This window comes from Scyliorhinus torazame, chromosome 14, assembly GCF_047496885.1.
Source record: "Scyliorhinus torazame isolate Kashiwa2021f chromosome 14, sScyTor2.1, whole genome shotgun sequence".
NCBI lineage: Eukaryota > Metazoa > Chordata > Chondrichthyes > Carcharhiniformes > Scyliorhinidae > Scyliorhinus > Scyliorhinus torazame.
This window is the reverse complement of record NC_092720.1, coordinates 222,801,277-222,820,336: the sequence shown is the minus strand read 5'-3', so window position 1 is coordinate 222,820,336 and position 19,060 is coordinate 222,801,277. Positions and strand designations below refer to the sequence as shown.

Below are 19,060 nucleotides of genomic sequence, written 5' to 3'. Positions count from 1 at the left end.
GTTCCCGAAGACCTACAAAACCATCCGTTCACAACAAGATACAAAAAAAACCGAGAAAGGCGAGGTGCAATCGATTTGAGACAGGTCAAAAGTTAAAGAGCGAAACCTCATTCAACGTTGGAAGCAAGGCAGTCTACTCTACCACTCCAGAGATAGATCCAGGTTCGATACTTGTATTCAGAGGGCAGGTATCTGGTGATTTTTTTTTTTGGCTGGTGGGGGGGGGGGGGAAGGAGGAAGAGTAGCAGGAGAGCTGCAGCCACCTAATTCCCAGGGAGGGGGGGGGTGGTGGTGGCGGCACCAGGAGCAACACCAGAATGTAGCCCTTCTCTCCCTCTCCTTTGAGACAGGAGTAAGAGGATGGCAACAGTCGGCGCCACTGCGCGTGCGCGGGGGGCTGCGGCCACCCCGGTGCACGCCGGGACCGGTCGCCCACTGAGACTACAGGGCCCGTCGTGCACCGTGGCCCACTTCCGGTTGCCCCGACCGACCGTCGACGACGACCCAAGGAACGTTCTCGATTTCCGGACGGCCGGTAAGCCGTTGCAAAGTTTGAAGATCCAACCCCGCGTTTCCCCAAGGAGGTTTTTTTTTTAAAACAAGAAGCCTCACCGGAAACTGATGGATCTGATGGACAGCGGCAGTGACCAATCGGGAACCGCCGCCCTGCCGCGGCGGATCCCGATTGGTCGACGGGGGCGGGGCTTCTGGCTGACGCGTTGGCCCCGCCCCCTCCCTTAGCAACGCGGCCTAGTCGGACAGGCTTCCCCGGCTCTCCCTTTTAAGAGGGAGATTTTTTTTTTTAAAAAACCACACAAGATTTCCTTCCCCCACCCGAAACGGTGTTTATTTTTCTACCTTCTTTAGCTAACGCCGCTCTCCGATTTAAATCATTTTCCATTCGGGGGTTTGAGGCGACATTTATAGAGGAAAAAATAATTTTTTTTTTGAAGATGCGTAAAAGATTTACCGGTCAGGAGAGCCGCTGATTTATTTTTAAATCTATGGTTTGTTTTTTGTCGGTGCGTCCTCGGTCGGGGTCTCTCTGCGACAGCAGCGAGGAGGCTCGGCGGCGCGGTTCCTCGGTTGTCCTCCTCCTCCCCCCCCTCTGCCCTCAGGCCCCCCTTTCCAGCTCCGACCACAGGCCCCACTTCCGCCGGCCTGCCCGGAAGTGACGCGACCCCACCCTGGCAACGGTAAAGCGGGCCTCGGGTCTCCCAGCACCACCCACGTCACTGGGTGGGTGGGTGGGGGGGGGGGAGGGGCAAAGGGTGGCCAGCTGCAGACCACGTGATCGTCGTCACTGAGGCTGCTCATTACCCATGAGCCTCCTCTCCCCATCCCAATAGGCCAATGACCACTTTTTTTTTGGGGGGGGGGGACACCAGGGTCAAAGGCTAGCCACCTACCGACCTCACGGTCATCGTCACTTGGGCTGCTCGTCATCCACAACCCCTCCACGCCAATAGGCCAATGACCCACAAACACTTGCCTGGACTTTGGGGGGAGGGCACCAGGGTCAAAGGTTAGCCACCTACAGACCTCGTGGGCATCGTCACCGGGGCTGCTCGTCATCCACAGCCCCCCCCCCCCCCCAAGCCAATAGGCCAATGACCACAGCAAAATCCACTTGCCTGCTGTTTGGGGGTGACACCAGGGTCAAAGGTTAGCCACCCACAGAGCTCGTGGTCATCATCACCGGGGCTGCTCATCATCCACAGCCCCCCCCCAATAGGCCAGTGACCACAGCTACAGTTATAACCACTTCCCTCCTCATGGGGGGACACCAGGGTCAAAGGCTAGCCACTGACAGACCTCGCGGTCATTGTCACTGGGGCTGCTCGTCATCCACAGCCCCCCCCCAATAGGCCAGTGACCACAGCTACAGTTATAACCACTTCCCTCCTCATGGGGGGACACCAGGGTCAAAGGCTAGCCACCTACGGACCTCGCGGTCATCGCCACATGGGCTGCTCATCATCCACAAGCACCCCACCCCTCGCCCTCCAATAGGCTAGGATTGGAGTTTTGAAGAATGAGGGAGGATCTGGTAGATACCTATAAAATTATAACAGGAGTGGACAGGGTCGATGCAGGAAGGATGTTCCCGATGGTGGGGGGGTGTCCAGAACCAGGGGTCATAGTCTGAGGATACGGGGTAGACCACTTAGGACAGAGATGAGGAGAAATGTCTTCACCCAGAGAGCGGTGAGCCTGTGGAATTAGTGACCACAGGAAACAGCTGAGGCCCAAAACAATGTGGGCGGGGTTTACTGGCTGTTCACCCTGGTGGGAAATGCCGGCGGATGTGTTTCCCGGCCACGAGGGGTGCTGCCCATGGGAAAACCCCCTGAACAACGCTGCGATCCGGGGACCCTGCTGGTGGGCCGCCCCGCCAGCACAAAACAAGCGGCGGGATGGTGGGAAAATCTCGTCTTGTATGTTAGATATAGCACGTGGGTGAAGGAGATCAAAGGATATGGTGGGGGTGGGGAGAGATCAGGCTATTGATTTGGGGGGGGTGGGGAGAGCAGCTGGCGGCGATTCAACCTGAGGATCACCACTACACAGGCGAGGGGCAAGGTTGAGAAGGTTAATATAATCTTTTTATTTTAATAAACATTTTATTGAGGTATTTGAAATGAAATGAAAATCGCTTATTGGCACAAGTAGGCTTCAAATGAAGTTACTGTGAAAAGCCCCTAGTCGCCACATTCTGGCACCTGTTCGGGGAGGCTGGTACGGGAATTGAACCGTGCTGCTGGCCTGCCTTAAAAGCCAGCGATTAGCCCAGTGCTAAACCAGTCGTGGTTTTTGGTATAACAACAACACAATAAACAATGTACATGAAACTATAAACATAGTGCAAAAGCCGTCTCCCTCCCTTACAGGTACCACCTGTTATTAACCCCCTACTCTAAGCTAAACTAACCCCCCCCCCCCTTCTGCTGACGGTTAATTTTCTGCGAAGAGGTCGACGAACGGTTGCCACCTCCGGGCGAACCCTAAAGGTGTAATTGCTCCACCGTCGGCCTGTATACCTTCAGCTGCCTTGGGCCTGGACTTGCCCCCCCCCCCCCCCCCCTTTAGCGCAATCCGAAAAACCTATCCTCTCAATCAGGTGCTTAACCTCATATCTCCAACTCATTAAATGCAGCTTGGTGTCGAACGGTAGCACGGAGGTTAGCACTGTGGCTTCACAGCACCAGGGTCCCAGGTTCGATTCCCTGCTGGGTCACTGTCTGTGCGGAGTCTGCACGTTCTCCCCGTGTCGGCGTGGGTTTCCTCTGGTTTCCTCCCACAGTCCAAAGACGTGCAGGTTAGGTGGATTGGCCATGATAAATTGCCCTTCGTGTCCAAAAAGGTTAGGAGGGGCTATTGGGGTACAGGGATAGGGTGGAAGTGAGGGCTTAAGCGGGTTGGTGCAGACGTGATGGGCCGAATGGCCTCTCTGCACTGTATGTTGTATGAACGCTGCCTTCTAACACTCCCATGAAGCACCTTGCGACTTTTTAGCATGTTAAAGATGTTATATAAATACAAGTTGTTGTTATCACAATGTATATTATTCCTGTGTACTTTTGAATGTATATAATTTCATCTGTGTCAAGTCAAAGAATTTTACAGCACAGAAAAGGCCCTTCGGCCCATCGAGCCTGTGCCGGTCATAAACCACCACCTAACTATTCTAACCCCATTTCCCAGCACTGGGCCCATCGCCCTGGCATCGCAAGCGCACATCTAAATACTTCTGAAATGTTCTGAGGGTCTCTGCCTCCATCCCCCTTTCAGGCAGCGAGTTCCCAAATCCCACCACCCTCTGGGTAAAAAAAGCTTTCCCTCACATCCCCTCTAAACCTCCTGCTCCTTACCTTAAATCTCTGCCCCGTGGTCATTGACCCCTCCACCAAGGGGAAAAGTTTAGTCCTGTCTACTCTAACTGTGACCATCATAATTTTATGTATCTTAATCTTGACCCCCCTCAGTCTCCTCTGCTCCAAGGAAAACAACCCCAGTCTGTCCAATCTCTCTTCATAACTAAACTCTCCAGCCCAGACAACATCCTGGCAAATCTCCTCTGCCCCCTTCCCAGTGCTATCACATCCCTCCTGTAATGTGGATTCCAGAACTGTGCACAATACTCTCGCTGTGATCGAACCAGCGTTTTATACAGTTTCAGCAGTCGTGCAGTTTTACATCAAATTAATAATTAAAAATTGTAAAGTTTTATGTATAGTTGTATACATATATAGTTTCATGAATGTATTTATATAAGTATAATAATATTATCTATAGTTCCTATGTTTCTGTAAGGTATTTTTCAAGTTGTTTATATTTTATATGTAATGCAAATCTTTTAATTATATTAAACCTGTCCCTGTATGATACATATTATATATTAAACTGTTCCTGTTTGATACACACCTTCTATATTAAACCTGTTCCTATCTGATGCATATCCTATGTATTAAACCTTTTCCTGAATGATGCATATCCTATATATTAAACCTGTTTCTGTATGATACATATCCTATACATTAACCCCGTTCCTGTATGATACATATCCTATATATTAAACCTTTTCCTGAATGATGCACATCCTATATATTAAACCCATTGATGTATGATACATATCCTATATATTAAACCTTCCCTGAATGATACATATCCTAAATATTAAAACTGTTCCTGTATGATACATATCCTATTTTTTAAACTTTCCCTGAATGATACACATCCTAAATATTAAAACTGTTCCTGTATGATACATATCCTATTTTTAAAACTTTCCCTGAATGATACATATCCTAAATATTAAAACGGTTCCTGTATGATACATATCCTATATATTAAACTGGTCCTGTATGAGACACATCTTATATATTAAACCTGTTCTTGTCTGACACATATCCTAAACCTTTTCCTGAATGATGCATATCCTATATATTAAACCTGTTACTGTATCATACATATATAGTACATATATTTAAATCTGTTAAATCTATAAATCAGTCCAAAGATGTGCAGGTTAAATGGATTGGCCATTCTCAATTGCCCTACGTGTCCAAAAAAGGTTAGGTGGGGTTACGGTGATAAAGGGGGATAGGATGGAGACGTGGGGCTTGTGTAGGGTGCTCTTTCCAAGGGCCGGTGCAGACTTGATGGGCTGAATGGCCTCCTTCTGCATTGTAAATTCTATGATTCTATGTTCCTGTACGATACATATCCTATATATTAAACCAGTTCCTGTATGATACATGTCCTATATATTAAACCTTTTCCTGAATGATGCACATCCTATATATTAAACCTGTCCTGTATATGTTGAATATTTTCTGTGTTTAATTATGTGCATGTGACTTTTTTTCTTCTTCCCAAAGGAAATGTATCTGTTCTGTGTGGCTCCTGGATTGTGAGCTGGGCGTTGGAGCCGGTTGACGGTCGGTGGGAACTATCGGGCAGGGATTGTGCTGCACTGGGGTTTCACTGAGAGGAAGGACGGTGTTCCGGCTGTGAAATCCATCCCGCCCCCAGGAGACAGCAGAGGGAGGGAGGTATCAGTAAACAACTTCCACTTAAACAGTGCCTATCTCTGACAGCCTGCCATCGCTCCTTTCACCTTCTGGTTTGTCGAACGGTGCCTGCCCCCAGCTTTACTGATGCTATTATTTAGGAGTGATAGCTTTTTTAAAAAAAATCAGTTTAAGGTTGAATAAGTGCTGGCTCCACGCCACGAGATGAATGGGTGGTGGGGGAGGGAAAAGGGGTCTGGGGTTTCAGGAAAGGTCCTGATCTGCCTCGTGCCTTCCTCCTCATCCGTGCCTACCTGTAGTTGCTATTTAATTAACGAGTCATCAGTTACCAGGGAAGGATTCTTTTCAAAAGGACTTTTTCCCAAAAGCGGTGTGGATGTGCGAGCTGTCCGGAGGTTGATCGTAAGGAATAGGAACAGGAGTAGTAGGCCGTTCGGCCCCTCGGGTCAGCTCTGCCACACAACAGGAATCTCCCCCCCCCCCCAGCATCCAAAATCTACGTCATCCCAATCTGGGGCATAAACATTTACCAGGACCACTGCGCAGCTCCCCTCCAGCGTCCCACTCACCACTGCGAACCTCCCCGCCCGAATCTGCCACGATGTTCCCCACCTCGGACGCCACCCGCTGATTCGCCAGCCCCGCCAACCCCCCCCGTCTACATATCCAGTCCCGAATGGAACCCCTGCCCCCACCCATCCCGTCCTCAGCCTTGTCTGCTCCCCTATCTTTAAATGCATCTCCTGTAAAAAAGAAAAGGCCACGTCCAACTTCAGGCTCCTCAGCTGCGCGAACACACGTGACCGTTTGACCGGCCTATTCAGCCCCCTCACATGACCAGCGTGGTCTGGGTGGGGGGGTCCCCGTCCCCCTCCCCCGCCGATCAGCCAGACTCTTTTTTTGGGGGGGGGGGCCAGCCCCGGCCTGTGTTACGCGCCCCTCTAGGCCGACCCTCGGATGTCCACCGTCATCGATCCACCAGTCAGCAACCCCACCTCCCCCCACTCTTAAACAAAACAACCACCCTCATCACCCCCCCCCCCCTCCCCTGCGCCTATCTCCTGAGCCCCACCCCACTGCACTCACATTAACTAGCCCGTCCAGCTAATGGTGGGACCAGCCCATGGCCTCCAACCTCCCTACCCCCCCCTCAATTCCCCCCTCAACCTGCCGTCCAAAAACCCCACCATCAAAACAAAGGAAGCACTTCAAAGGGACGGAAGAATTCAGAAAACAAACGCACTCGCCCAAACTCCCCCAAAGTTCAATGTCCTTCTCCTCCCAGTCCATTGTCCCTCATGAACTCCATCGCAGCCTCTGGCGTGCCAAAATAGCCCTCACAATTCTGGAAAGTCACCCAGAGGCGGCCCGGGTGCCACACTCTGAATTTCACCCCCTCCTTGAAGAGGGCAGCCTCGACCCGATCAAACCCGGCTCTCCTCTTCACCAGCTCTGCGCCCGGGTGCCGATGCACCCGCAGCTCGATCCCCACCCGGGTGCACTCCCTCATCTGCGTCGCCCACTGAAGAATCGTCTCCTTACCCGGGCAGCGGCGCAACCGCACCACCATCGCCCCTGGCGGCTCGCACACCTGCAGCCTCCTCGTCAGCGCCCTGTGCGCTCGGTCGATCTCCAGGGGCCGGTCAGAGGCCCCTTCCCCCATCAGCCTCTTCGACATTTCGGCTATATTATGTCGAGGATGTCGATGGGGAGAGATGGCTTCGTGGTAACGTCACAGGGAGGATAATCCAGGGACCCAGTCTGATGCTCTGGGGGATCCCAGTTCGAATCCCACCACCGGGAAACCCACGCAGACGGGGAAAACATGCAAACTCCGCACAGACAGTCACCCGAGCCCGCAATCGAACCCGGTGAGGCAGTGGTGCCAACCACTGTGCCAGTGTACCATCCAAAGGTGGCCAAGAGTGGGTGAAATATCGTCTGGAGCTTGAACGTGGGTTTGTTTCTGTTCCGATATTTGTTCAGGGGATGAGGGCGTCCCTGGTTGGGCCCAGCATTCATTGCCCTCGAACATAGAACATACAGTGCAGGAGGCCATTCGGCCCATCGAGTCTGAACCGACCCACTTAAGCCCACACTTCCACCTTATCACCATAACCCAATAACCCCTCCTAACCTTTTTGGACACTAAGGGCAATTTATCATGGCCAATCCACCTAACCCGCACGTCTTTGGACTTGTGGGAGGAAACCGGAGCACCCGGAGGAAACCCACACACACACGGGGAGAGCGTGCAGACTCCGCGCAGTCACCCAGCGGGGAATTGAACACGGGACCCTGGCGCTGTGAAATGAAATGAAAATTGCTTATTGGCACAAGTAGGCTTCAAATGAAGTTACTGTGAAAAGCCCCTAGTCGCCACATTCCGGCGCCTGTTCAGGGAGGCTGGTACAGGAATTGAACCGTGCTGCTGGCCCGCCTTGGTCTGCTTTCAAAGCCAGCGATTTAGCCCTGTGCTAAAACAGCCCCATTGAAGCCACAGTGCTATCCACTTGTGCCGCCCGTGCAGGATCCACGCTGCCCGTGGAGTCGGACTGAGTGTCTTGCGAGACCCATTGTCAGAGGGGCAGTTAAGAGTCGTCTGCATTAAGGGGCTGTTTAGCACAGGGCTAAATCGCTGGGTGTGAAAGCAGACCAAGGCAGGCCAGCAGCACGGTTCAATTCCCGTACCAGCCTCCCCGAACAGGCGCCGGAATGTGGCGACTAGGGGCTTTTCACAGTAACTTCATTTGAAGCCTACTTGTGACAATAAGTGATTTTCTTTTTTTTTTTCATTACTGTGTGGGATCTGGGGCGAAATTCTCCGGTATCGGCGCGATGTCCGCCGATCAGCGCCAAAAACGGAGCAAATCAGTCAGGCATCGCGCCGCCCCAAAGGTGCGGAATCCTCCGCATCTTGGGGGGCCGAGCCCTAACCTTGAGGGGCTAGGCCCGCGCCGGACTGATTTCCGCCCCGCCAGCTGGCGCGGAAATGACATTGCCGGGCAGCGCATGGGCGGGAGCGTTAGCGGCCGCTCACGGCATCCCCGCGCTTGCGCTGTGAAGGAAAAGAGTGCCCCCACGGCACAGGCCCGCCCGCGGATCGGTGGGCCCCGATCGCGGGCCAGCCGCCGCCCCCCCCCCCCCCCCCCCCCCCCCCAGAGCATTAGCCTAGCCCTCGGGATCACCAGTCAAGTGACAATCCCACTGCACCACCGTCTCCCGCCTCAAGCCCATTAATGATCTGGAGGAAGGAACTGAAGGCACTGTTGCTAAGTTTGCAGATGATACAAAGATCTGTAGAGGGACAGGTAGTATTGGAGGACGCAGGTGGGCTGCAGAAGGACTTGGACAAGCTAGGAGAGTGGGCAATGAAGTGGCAGATGGAATACAATGTGGAAAAGTGTGAGGTTCTGCACTTTGGAAGGAGGAATTTAGGCACAGACTATTTTCTAAATGGGGAGATGCTTCGGAAAGCAGAAGCACAAAGGGGACTTGGGAGTCCTTGTTCACGATTCTCTTAAGGTTAACGTGCAGGTTCAGTCGGCAGTGAGGAAGGCAAATGCAATGTTAGCATTCATGTCGAGAGGGCTAGAATACAAGACCAGGAATGTGCTTCTGAGGCTGCACAAGGCTCTGGTCAGACCCCATTTGGAGTATTGTGAACAGTTTTGGGGCCCGTATCTAAGGAAGGATGTGCTGGCCTTGGAAAGGGTCCAGAGGAGGTTCACAAGAATGATCCCTGGAATGAAGAGCTTGTCGTATGAGGAACGGTTGAGGACTCTTGGTCTGTACTCGTTGGAGTTTAGAAGGATGAGGGGGGGGATCTTATTGAAACTTACAGGATACTGCGAGGCCTGGATAGAGTGGATGTGGAGAGGATGTTTCCACTTGTAGGAAAAACTAGAACCAGAGGACACAGCCTCAGACTAAAGGGACGATCCTTTAAAACAGAGATGAGGAGAATTTCTTCAGTCAGGGGGGGTGAATCTGTGGAACTCTTTGCCGCAGAAGGCTGTGGAGGTCAAATCACCGAGTGTCTTTCAGACAGAGATAGAGAGGTTCCTGATTAATAAGGGGATCAGGGGTTATGGGGAGAAGGCAGGAGAATGGGGATGAGAAAATATCAGCCGTGATTGAATGGCGGAGCAGACTCGATGGGCCGAGTGGCCTAATTCTGCTCCTACGTCTTATGGCCTTATGGTCTCAGGAGCCGGTTTCTGGATTGAATGCAGTGGTTCAGCTCCTCCCTGTTCCCGCTCCTAATTTCAGTGCAAACCGCTGCAGTTTGCGTCTCGCAGGTCCTGCGTCGCTCGTTGTGCTTGTGGAAGGCCGGTGATCCTCAAATTCTTCTTTTCTCTCCACGTCTCAGGGACCCGAGTGTTGCCATGGTTTCCCGTAAGCAGGGGAAGTTGCTGCGTTACGTGGAGGACGGCGACGTGCCAAAGCTGAAGTCCTACCTCCGCAAGCATGCCGGGCTGTCGGTGGCCTTCGCTGGACGGCGGGGACGCAGCCCACTGCACGTGGCCTGCGCGCAGAGAGACGACATCGCCATGCGGCTGCTGCTGAAACACGGAGCCGACCCTTTGTCTCAGGACAGGAAGGGGAATACCCCTCTGCACCTGGCGGCCAGAGAGGCAGTGAAGAAAGGAGCCAGAGGTAATGTGACGCGCGCAGCGCAGGGGGGAGGAAGCCATGCCGAACCCAAGTGAGAGATGTCGGGGCTGGGGACTGGAATGGAACCGTTCCCTGTTCAGGCACAGAACAGCGAGGCCAGACAGAGTAAAGCTTCCTCTACACTGTCCCCATCAAACACTCCCAGGACAGGTACAGCACGGGGTTAGATACAGAGGTAAAGCTCCCTCTACACTGTCCCCATCAAACACACCCAGGACAGGTACAGCACGGGGTTAGATACAGAGTAAAGCTCCCTCTACACTGTCCCCATCAAACACTCCCAGGACAGGTACAGCACGGGGTTAGAGACAGAGTAAAGCTCCCTCTACACTGTCCCCATCAAACACTCCCAGGACAGGTACAGCACGGGGTTAGATACAGAGTAAAGCTCCCTCTACACTGTCCCAATCAAACACTCCCAGGACAGGTACAGCACGGAGGTTAGATACAGAGTAAAGCTCCCTCTACACTGTCCACATCAAACACTCCCAGGACAGGTACAGCACGGGGTTAGATACAGAGTAAAGCTCCCTCTGCACTGTCCCCATCAAACACTCCCAGGACAGGTACAGCACGGGGTTAGATACAGAGTAAAGCTTCCTCTACACTCCCCATCAAACACTCCCAGGACAGGTACAGCACGGGGTTAGATACAGAGTAAAGCTCCCTCTACACTGTCCCCATTAAACACTCCCAGGACAGGTACAGCACGGGGTTAGATACAGAGTAAAGCCCCCTCTACACTGTCCCCATCAAACACTCCCAGGACAGGTACAGCACGGGGTTAGATACAGGGTAAAGCCCCCTCTACACTGTCCCCATCAAACACTCCCAGGACAGGTACAGCACGGGGTTAGATACTGAGTAAAGCTCCCTCTACACTGTCCCCATCAAACACTCCAGGACAGGTACAGCACAGGGTTAGATACAGAGTAAAGCTCCCTCTACACTGTCGCCATCAAACACTCCCAGGACAGGTACAGCACGGGGTTAGATACAGAGTAAAGCTCCCTCTACATGTCCCCATCAAACACTCCCAGGACAGGCACAGCACGGGGTTAGAGACAGAGTAAAGCTCTCTCTACACTGTCCCCATCAAACACTCCCAGGACAGGCACAGCACGGGGTTAGAGACAGAGTAAAGCTCTCTCTACACTGTCCCCATCAAACACTCCCAGGACAGGCACAGCACGGGGTTAGATACACAGTTATGTACTTTAAACCTCAGAAACAAACCCCATTAGTTGACAGTTTTCTGTTTCCCACAGCAGACACCATCAGCTTGATTTTGTGTCTCGAATGTCTGATTTTCTCTCTGCAGCAGGGGACATTGGTTAACCATTAGGAAGAGGAACCTTTCATTTGACCTGCCCTACGACACCCAGAGTGATGTGTTCCTCGGCAGCCACTGAGGATTTCCTCTGCTCTGCAAACATGGCTCGCTCTCACAACTGAGAAAGCGGCGACCTGTGAACTGCCCGTGCCGTGGGGATCCATCCCTAACATTCACCGGGTGAAACTCTGTGAATCGTCCCACCTTCCGCGTTGTTATGGGCCAGGGTTTAGAGAACCCCAGAGTGTATCATGGAGTTCACCTGACCCACAACTTTTAATAGATTGTGGTTTGGGGAGCACACGGCCCACTCTACAGGTGTGGGACCGCAGAAATGGAAAAGTATTTTTTAAAGCAAAACAATGTTTATTCTATGAACTCAGTTAACCTTTTTAAACAAACAGTCAACATCTTAGCAACCATCAATTCAAATACACCCCCCAAATAATACAACACTCTTAAATAATCCTTAAACTTTCCTTTTAACATCCACAAGACAAAAACCCTTTTTACAGAAGCATATCAGGTTTAAATTCTCCACTGAGAGCAGTTATCACTTTGAATTCACCAAATGATCTAGAGATAGTCTTTACATGGCAGAGAGAACAGCATTACACCTTCTCTGGCTGGCTGCAGCTCCAACACTGAAAAAAAAACGAAAAACCACAGACGCACCCAAGCTTTTCCTCAAAGCGAAACTAAAAACCAGAGCCAGAGCTCAGCTCCACCACACTCTGACATCACTGCAGTAACTCGAGCAGACAAACATTTCTCAAAGCGACATTCCCGTGACAGTGTGGACGAGAACATTTCAGCAGGCACCGTGCAAAGTTAGCAAACAGCTCGAATGTCTAACTGCGCCCCTCTGCGTTTCTCTCCAGTCTTCGAGGATCTGGTGGTTCCTCTGAGGAAATGCTGCCCAGGCGCTATGGATGTGCCCAATGGGGATGGAGTCAGCCCACGAGACGTGCTCCAGTCGATGAAGAAGCAGCAGCAGGTAACCCCTATTCCAGAACGTCATCATTGGCGCATTTACAAGTCAGTGGCGTCAATAATTTAACCAACCTTTGGATTTCGAGCGCACCTTTGGCCTCACGCAGGACGAGCTGAAACCGAGCCAGGCCTTGCTTGGGACGAGCCGAACCAGGTCAGGGCAGTGTCGGGACTGGAACCCACTGGCCTGCTGAGCCCTGTGGCACTTAGCCTGAACCAGAGGCGGTCACATTCTTCTCCCAGGCTGGAACCGTTTCCCCTGCGAACAGTGACAAACAGCCGGGGGAAAGCCAGCGGTCTGAACTAACCTGTCAAAGGTCGCCGTTGAGTCAGGGGCGTTTGCACGGATATTTTGACGAGGGGAAGGCATTGCAAGCCTCAACTCGCCTTGCTGCACATTGCAGCGGCGCGGACTGCTGCATCCTGGGACTTGCAGGCAAGGGCAGAGTTTGTAAACTGACGGCGAACAGCAGAGTGATGGACCTGTAAATTCATGTTCATCAGCAACTGTGCTGCTCTCGTCCTTCTAGCTGGTCGTGGCCATCGTTTGCTGCCTGAGGAACCTCGGTGAGTTCCCGCAGTGAATCTTGTCGATGGTGCACACGGCTGACACTGTCCATCGGAGGGGGAGGGAGTGAATGTTTGTGGAAGGGACGCCAATCAAGCGGGGCTGCTTTGTCCGGGATGGTGTGGAGCTTCCTGAGTGTTGGAGCTGAGCTCATCCAGGCAAGTGGAGAGTTTCCCATCACACTCCTTTTTAAAAAATAAATTTAGAGTACCCAATTCATTTTTTCCAATTACGGGGCAATTTAGCGTGGCCAATCCACCTACCCTGCACATCTTTGGGTTGTGGGGGCGAGACCCACGCAGACACGGGGAGAATGTGCAAACTCCACACGGACACTGACCCAGAGCCGGGATCGAACCCGGGACCTCGGCACCATGAGTTTCCATCACACTCCTGATTTGTGTCTTGCAGATGGCGGACCGGATTAAATTTAATTAATCGCTAATTGTCACAAGTAGGCTTCAATCAAGTTACTGTGAAAAGCCCCTAGTCGCTGCATTCCGGCACCTGTTCGGGGAGGCCGGTACGGGAATTGAACCCGCGCTGCTGGCCTTGCTCTGCATTACGAGCCAGCTGTTTAGCCCACTGTGCTAAACCAGTTCCCTTTTTGGCGGGGGGGGGGGGGGGGGGGTCGCTGCAGGATTCCCAGCCTCTGACCTGCTGTGGTAGCCGCAGTATTTATGTGTCTGGTCCAGTTTCTGCTCAATGGTAACCCCCTCAGGATGTTGATGGCGGAGGATTCAGCGGAGGTCATGGGGAGATGGTTTGACTTTCTCTTATTGGAGATGGTCATTGCCTCGCACTTGTGCGGCGTGAATGTCAGAGTCAGCGGAAATGTGCATTGTACGCAAAAAATACAGTTTTTTCCCCCCCCCCCCAATTGGCAGCAGTGCCCAGGAACAGCGGCAGAAGAGGGCGATGGCCCAGGGAAGGAGCAAGCGGACAGAGAGTGGTACCACAAGCTCTTTGGAGAGTGTGAGGATGAATTCTACCAGAAATGTGGGCGATACGAAGGTGAGCAGAGTGGAATGGTTGGGACCTGTGCAGTAAATTGGGTTGCATGTGTGGGCTGGGGTGGCGTGTGTGTCTGTGCTGTGTTCCTGCGTTACTTTGGGAGTCTGGGCTGCCTTTGCATTGTGCACTTGCACCCGCAGGTTGCAGTCTGGAGCTCTGTGGATAGCGATGGAAGAGGCACCAACTCTCTTCTCATCGTGAGGACTGGCCGGGAATCTCGCCCCGCTCTTACCCCCTGCCACTCGCCCTCCCTCCCTCTCGCCCTCCCTCCCTCTCGCCCTCCCTCCCTCTCGCCCTCCCTCCCTCTCGCCCTCCCTCCCTCTCGCCCTCCTTCCCTCTCGCCCTCTCCCTCTCCCCCTCCCTCCCTCTCGCCCTCCCTCCACTCGCCCTCTCCCCCCTCCCTCCCTCTCCCCCTCCCTCCCTCTCCCCCTCCCTCCCTCTCGCCCTCCTTCCCTCTCGCCCTCCCTCCCTCTCGCCCTCCTTCCCTCTCGCCCTCCTTCCCTCTCCCCCTCCTTCCCTCTCCCCCTCCTTCCCTCTCCCCCTCCCTCCCTCTCCCCCTCCCTCCCTCTCCCCCTCCCTCCCTCTCGCCCTCCCTCCCTCTCGCCCTCCCCTCCCCTCTCCCCTCCCCCTCCCCTCCCTCCCTCTCCCCCTCCCCCTCCCTCTCCCCCTCCCCCTCCCCTCCTCCCTCTCCGCCCTCCCTCCCTCTCGCCCTCCTCCTCCTCCCTCTCGCCCTCCCTCCCTCTCGCCCTCCTTCCCTCCCTCTCCTTCCCTCTCGCCCTCCCTCTCACTCATCTTCCCTCCCTCTGACCTTCCCTCTTTCTCACCCCCTCCTCACTCTCACACCCTCTCTCTCTCACACTCTCTCACGCCCCCTCACTCTCTCACGCCCCCTCACTCTCTCACACCCTCTCTCTTTTGCACCTTCTCACACCCTCGCTCTCGCACCCCCTCTCTCTCACACTCCCTCTCTCTCACCCCCCTTTCTCTCACCCTTTCTCTCACCCTCTCTCTCACCCTGTCTCTCTCACCCTGTCTCTCACACCCTCTCTCTCTCACCTTCTCTTTCTCACCCTCTCTCTCTTACACCCTCTCTCTCTATCATCCCTCTCTCTCTCACCCTCCCTCTCTCTCATGTTGCCTCTCTTCTCACCCCTCTCTCTCACACCCTCTCTCTCTCTCTCACCTCCCCTCTCTCTCACCCTCCCTCTCTCACACCCTCTCTCTCACGTTCCCTCTCTCTCACCCTCTATCTCACACCCTCTCACCTTCCCTCTCTCTCACCCTCTCTCTCTCACACCCCTCTCTCTCTCACACCCTCTCTCTCACACTCTCTCTCACGTTCCCTCTCTCTCACCCTCTATCTCACACCCTCTCACCTTCCCTCTCTCTCACCTTCTCTCTCTCACACCCTCTCTCTCTCACACCCTCTCTCACCCTCTCTCTCTCTCACCCTCTCTCACCTTCCCTCTCTCTCACCCTCTCTCTCTCACACCCTCTCTCTCTCACACCCTCTCTCTCACACCCTCTCTCTCACCTTCCCTCTCCTTCTCTCTCTCACACCCTCTCTCTCTCACACCTTCCCTCTCCCTCACCCTCTCTCTCTCACACCTTCCCTCTCTCTCACCCTCTCTCTCTCACACCCTCTCTCTCACACCCTCTCTCTCACCCCCTCTCTCTCTCACACCCTCTCTCTCTCACCTTCCCTCTCCCTCACCCTCTCTCTCTCACACCTTCCCTCTCTCTCACCCTCTCGCTCACACCCTCTCTCACCCTCTCTCTCGCACCCTGTATCTCACACTCTCTCTCACACCCTCGCTCTTTCTCACCCTCTCTCCCTCACACCCTCTCTCTCTCACACCTTCCCTCTCTCTCACCCTCTCTCTCACACCCTCTCTCACCCTCTCTCTCACACCCTCTCTCACCCTCTCTCTCGCACCCTGTATCTCACACTCTCTCCCTCCACTCTCTCTCCCTCACCTCCCTCTGTCCCACCGACGTCTCTCATCCCCCATCCCTTCGTTCCTCTCAATCCCCCCTCTCTTATTCTGTCGTATTCCCTCTGATATTCCCTCTCGCCCTCCCTCGCACAGTCCCTCTCACACTCCCTCTTTCCCTCTCGCTCTCTCCCTCTACCCTCATTCGCACCCTCAATCCTCCCTCACTCTCCACCCTCTGTCTCTCACTCCTACCTCCCTCTCCCCCTCCTTTTTAAGTTGGGCCTTGCACAATCTGTACGCCTTGGGGGGCCTCCTGCAGTTTTGAGACCTGGATATCTGCCAGAATCCTCCCTTTCTCTCTTTATCCAATGCTGTACCTCCCTCGCTATCCAGGGTTCACTAGATTTGTTGGTCCCGCCCTTTTTTTTCTGATTGGAACGTCTTGTTGTGAACCAGGTGCGTCCAAATGGAAACACCAGTTGGCAGTACCATGGCTGATGCCAGTTTTCAATTCCTGATTTTGTTGATTGAGTTGAAATTCCTCCAGCTGCTGTGTTGGGATTCGAACCCTCGTCCCCCAGAGCATTCGCCTGAGCCTCGGGATTGCCAGTTAATTGGAGCACACTGATTGGCTGTTTCTTTGTTTCCATTTGGGTCCAGAGGACTTCCTCATGCCCGACGCCGAACCGCAGACGTATGACGACTGGGCCGACCGCCTGACCAAGGAGTACGCGGCCAAGCGGGCCCGGGCGGCAGGCTCCGGCGTTCGGGGCAAAGCTGCCAGGGCGGCGGAGGAGCGGCAGAAGGAGAAGGAGCGGCGGGAGTTCCAGGAGCGGCTGGAGGCGGAGCATCGGCATTACCTGGAGCACGCCGGGCGCAAGGAGGAGGAGCTGGCGGGCAGGCGCAAGCGGCGCTACGAGCGCGGCTGCGCCGACGTCTTCAGCCGGGCCTCCGGCAGCGGCGGCCGGTTGACGTACGAGGACATCCCCTGGCCCGCCCCCAAGGGCACGGTGGAGGAAATGGTGGCGGTGATCCTGCACGGGGTGGAGCAGAGTGACCGGGGCCCCTACCGCCGCTACCTGCGGCAGCAGCAGGCGGTTTGGCACCCCGACCGCTTCATACAGCGCTGCGGGGAGCGCCTAGCGGAGGCGGACCGCCAGAAAATCCTGGGCATGGTGACGGCCCTCTCGCAGGCTTTGAACAAGTTGTCCGAAAGCGTCCGCTAGCGACTCGCTTTCCTGTGATGGAGCATTTCGTCCCAGCTTGAAAGGTCTCTGATATCGTGGGGCAGGAGCTTGCTCCACCCTCACCATTTCATTGGCCAGTCGAATGGGGCCGCGAACCTCAACAGGTCGGAGTTGACAGTTCTGGCTGACCATAAAACTCTCACCCACCCCGTCCAGCTCCCTCACCGATTAACAAAGATTTTTATTATTATGGTTTAAATCCAACAGAAGGGGTAGTTGTAAAAGCAGGCATTGGAGATGAGCAGAGCTAAGATGGGATACAAGTAAACAACATGGATGGAAATTTGCATGAGGAGATAATGAAGGTTTTCTTTGTGTTGAATTTCCAAAGAGAAATTAAAGGAAGGTTTAAAGCTGGCGAAGATCAGAAATTAACAAAACAATTTTATTCAGTTTATTTTTTTTCCAAAAGTAGTGGCCAGATTCGCAACGTGAAGGGATTTTTATATTCCGGGAAAGTTACTTCCAAAAAAAAACGTTAAGAGCAACGGGTTTAATGATGAAAGAGAAAAAACATATTTAATGAAAGATTGAAAACTTTGTTTGGAGGAGTAGCAATGTAATATCCTGAGGGTGCGCTGTGGATTAACAGCCTCTTACCATCCTGTCTGCTTGCTGCGGACAGCAAGGTTTGTTCCAAGACTTGGATAGCCAGTGTCGAGTGAGCGGGAGAGAGAAGCTTCGTGAAATACCTCCCCTGTAGCAACAGTGGGTGCCTTTTGTGTACATTACTGGAATTTTCTGTGGATTCATAATCTAAAGAGATTGTTGCCAAAAACAGGGTGCTTATTTGGGAGTCTAGATTAATAGAAATATGTTGGTCAATGTTTGCAAAACTAATTTCAACGGTGTAAATGTAATCTTGTGTGTTTATGTTTTCTTTCCTTCCGCGAACAAATGTTTTAATTTAACATTAAAAAATCTCCAAAGGCGGCATTGGAATCTTTACTTCTGAGTTCAATACACATGCCTTCTCGTAATAAAAATACAAATTGTTGTGGTAGTTTGTCCAAGTTTCCATTTGGGAATAGGTCAGCACAGCAATTTACCACCTGAAATACTATAACACTGTAAGAAAGGTTTCTCTTCATCCCGTCCCTGGTTTTTTTGCAAATCACTTGAAGTCTGCGACCTGTAGTTACCATCCCTTTCAGCTGTTGAAAACAGTTTCTCAGTATGTCAATAGAATCGCAATAACCTCATCCCTGGGAACATTCTGGTAAATTCCTTCCAATGTATCAATGCCCTTCGTCGGTTTACGGCGGCACAGTGGTTAGCACTGTTGCCTCACAGCACCAGGGACCCGGGTTCAATTCCGGCCTTGGGTAACTGTGCGGAGTCTGCACGTTTCTGCCCGTGTCTGCGTGGGTTTCCCCTGGGTGCTCCGGTTTTCCCCCCCCACAGTCCCAAAGATGTGCAGGCTAGGTGAATTGACCGTGATAAATTGTCCCTCAGTGTCCAGGGATGTGTCGGGTTATTTGGGGTTACGGGGATAGGGCAGGGGAATGGGCACAGGTGTGGTGCCCTTTCAGAGTTGGTGCAGACTCGATGGGCCAAATGCCCTCCTTCTGCACTGTAGGAAGTCTATGATTGTATTCTAAAAGTGTGGTGCCCAGAATTTGGCAGAACACATCAGATGGTGTCGGGCTAGTATTTTATATACATTCAATTTATCTTCCTGGCATTTGTACGCTATTAATAATGCCCAATAATTTAGGCTATGATATTTTCAAAAATAAAGAAATGCTTGAATTACA

The 19,060-nt window shown here is 52.9% G+C and overlaps 2 protein-coding genes across 13 annotated transcripts in view; one reads left to right on the top strand and one right to left on the bottom strand.

Moving 5' to 3' along the window:
* csnk2b (casein kinase 2, beta polypeptide) overlaps positions 1-1,147 on the bottom strand; it is a 74,498-nt gene extending 73,351 nt beyond the window's left edge. For 2 of the 5 annotated variants that reach the window (XM_072475767.1, XM_072475770.1), the window contains exon 1: positions 971-1,147. Coding sequence is in view for 1 of the 5 variants with exons in the window: in XM_072475765.1 (XP_072331866.1) it covers positions 859-901 (43 nt within the window). In the remaining 4 variants the exon portion in view is untranslated. Of the gene's footprint in view, positions 1-858 lie in introns of all 5 variants that reach the window. The other 3 variants (XM_072475766.1, XM_072475768.1, XM_072475765.1) reach the window with 2 other exon arrangements.
* On the top strand, positions 500-18,239 carry nfkbil1 (nuclear factor of kappa light polypeptide gene enhancer in B-cells inhibitor-like 1). 8 transcript variants are annotated; one of them, XM_072475759.1, is made up of 6 exons: positions 500-535; positions 5,382-5,555; positions 9,907-10,193; positions 12,426-12,541; positions 13,993-14,119; positions 16,717-18,239. In XM_072475759.1, the coding sequence occupies exons 3-6, from the start codon at positions 9,923-9,925 to the stop codon at positions 17,280-17,282; spliced, it is 1,080 nt and encodes a 359-aa protein (XP_072331860.1). In that variant the 5' UTR covers positions 500-535; positions 5,382-5,555; positions 9,907-9,922; the 3' UTR covers positions 17,283-18,239. The 8 variants fall into 8 exon arrangements, with proteins under 8 accessions (XP_072331860.1, XP_072331862.1, XP_072331861.1 ...); XM_072475760.1 differs by lacking the exon at positions 500-535 and adding an exon at positions 2,558-2,592 and having other exon boundaries at positions 5,382-5,638; XM_072475757.1 differs by lacking the exon at positions 500-535 and adding an exon at positions 2,559-2,592.
* Positions 18,240-19,060: the final 821 nt, after the last annotated feature.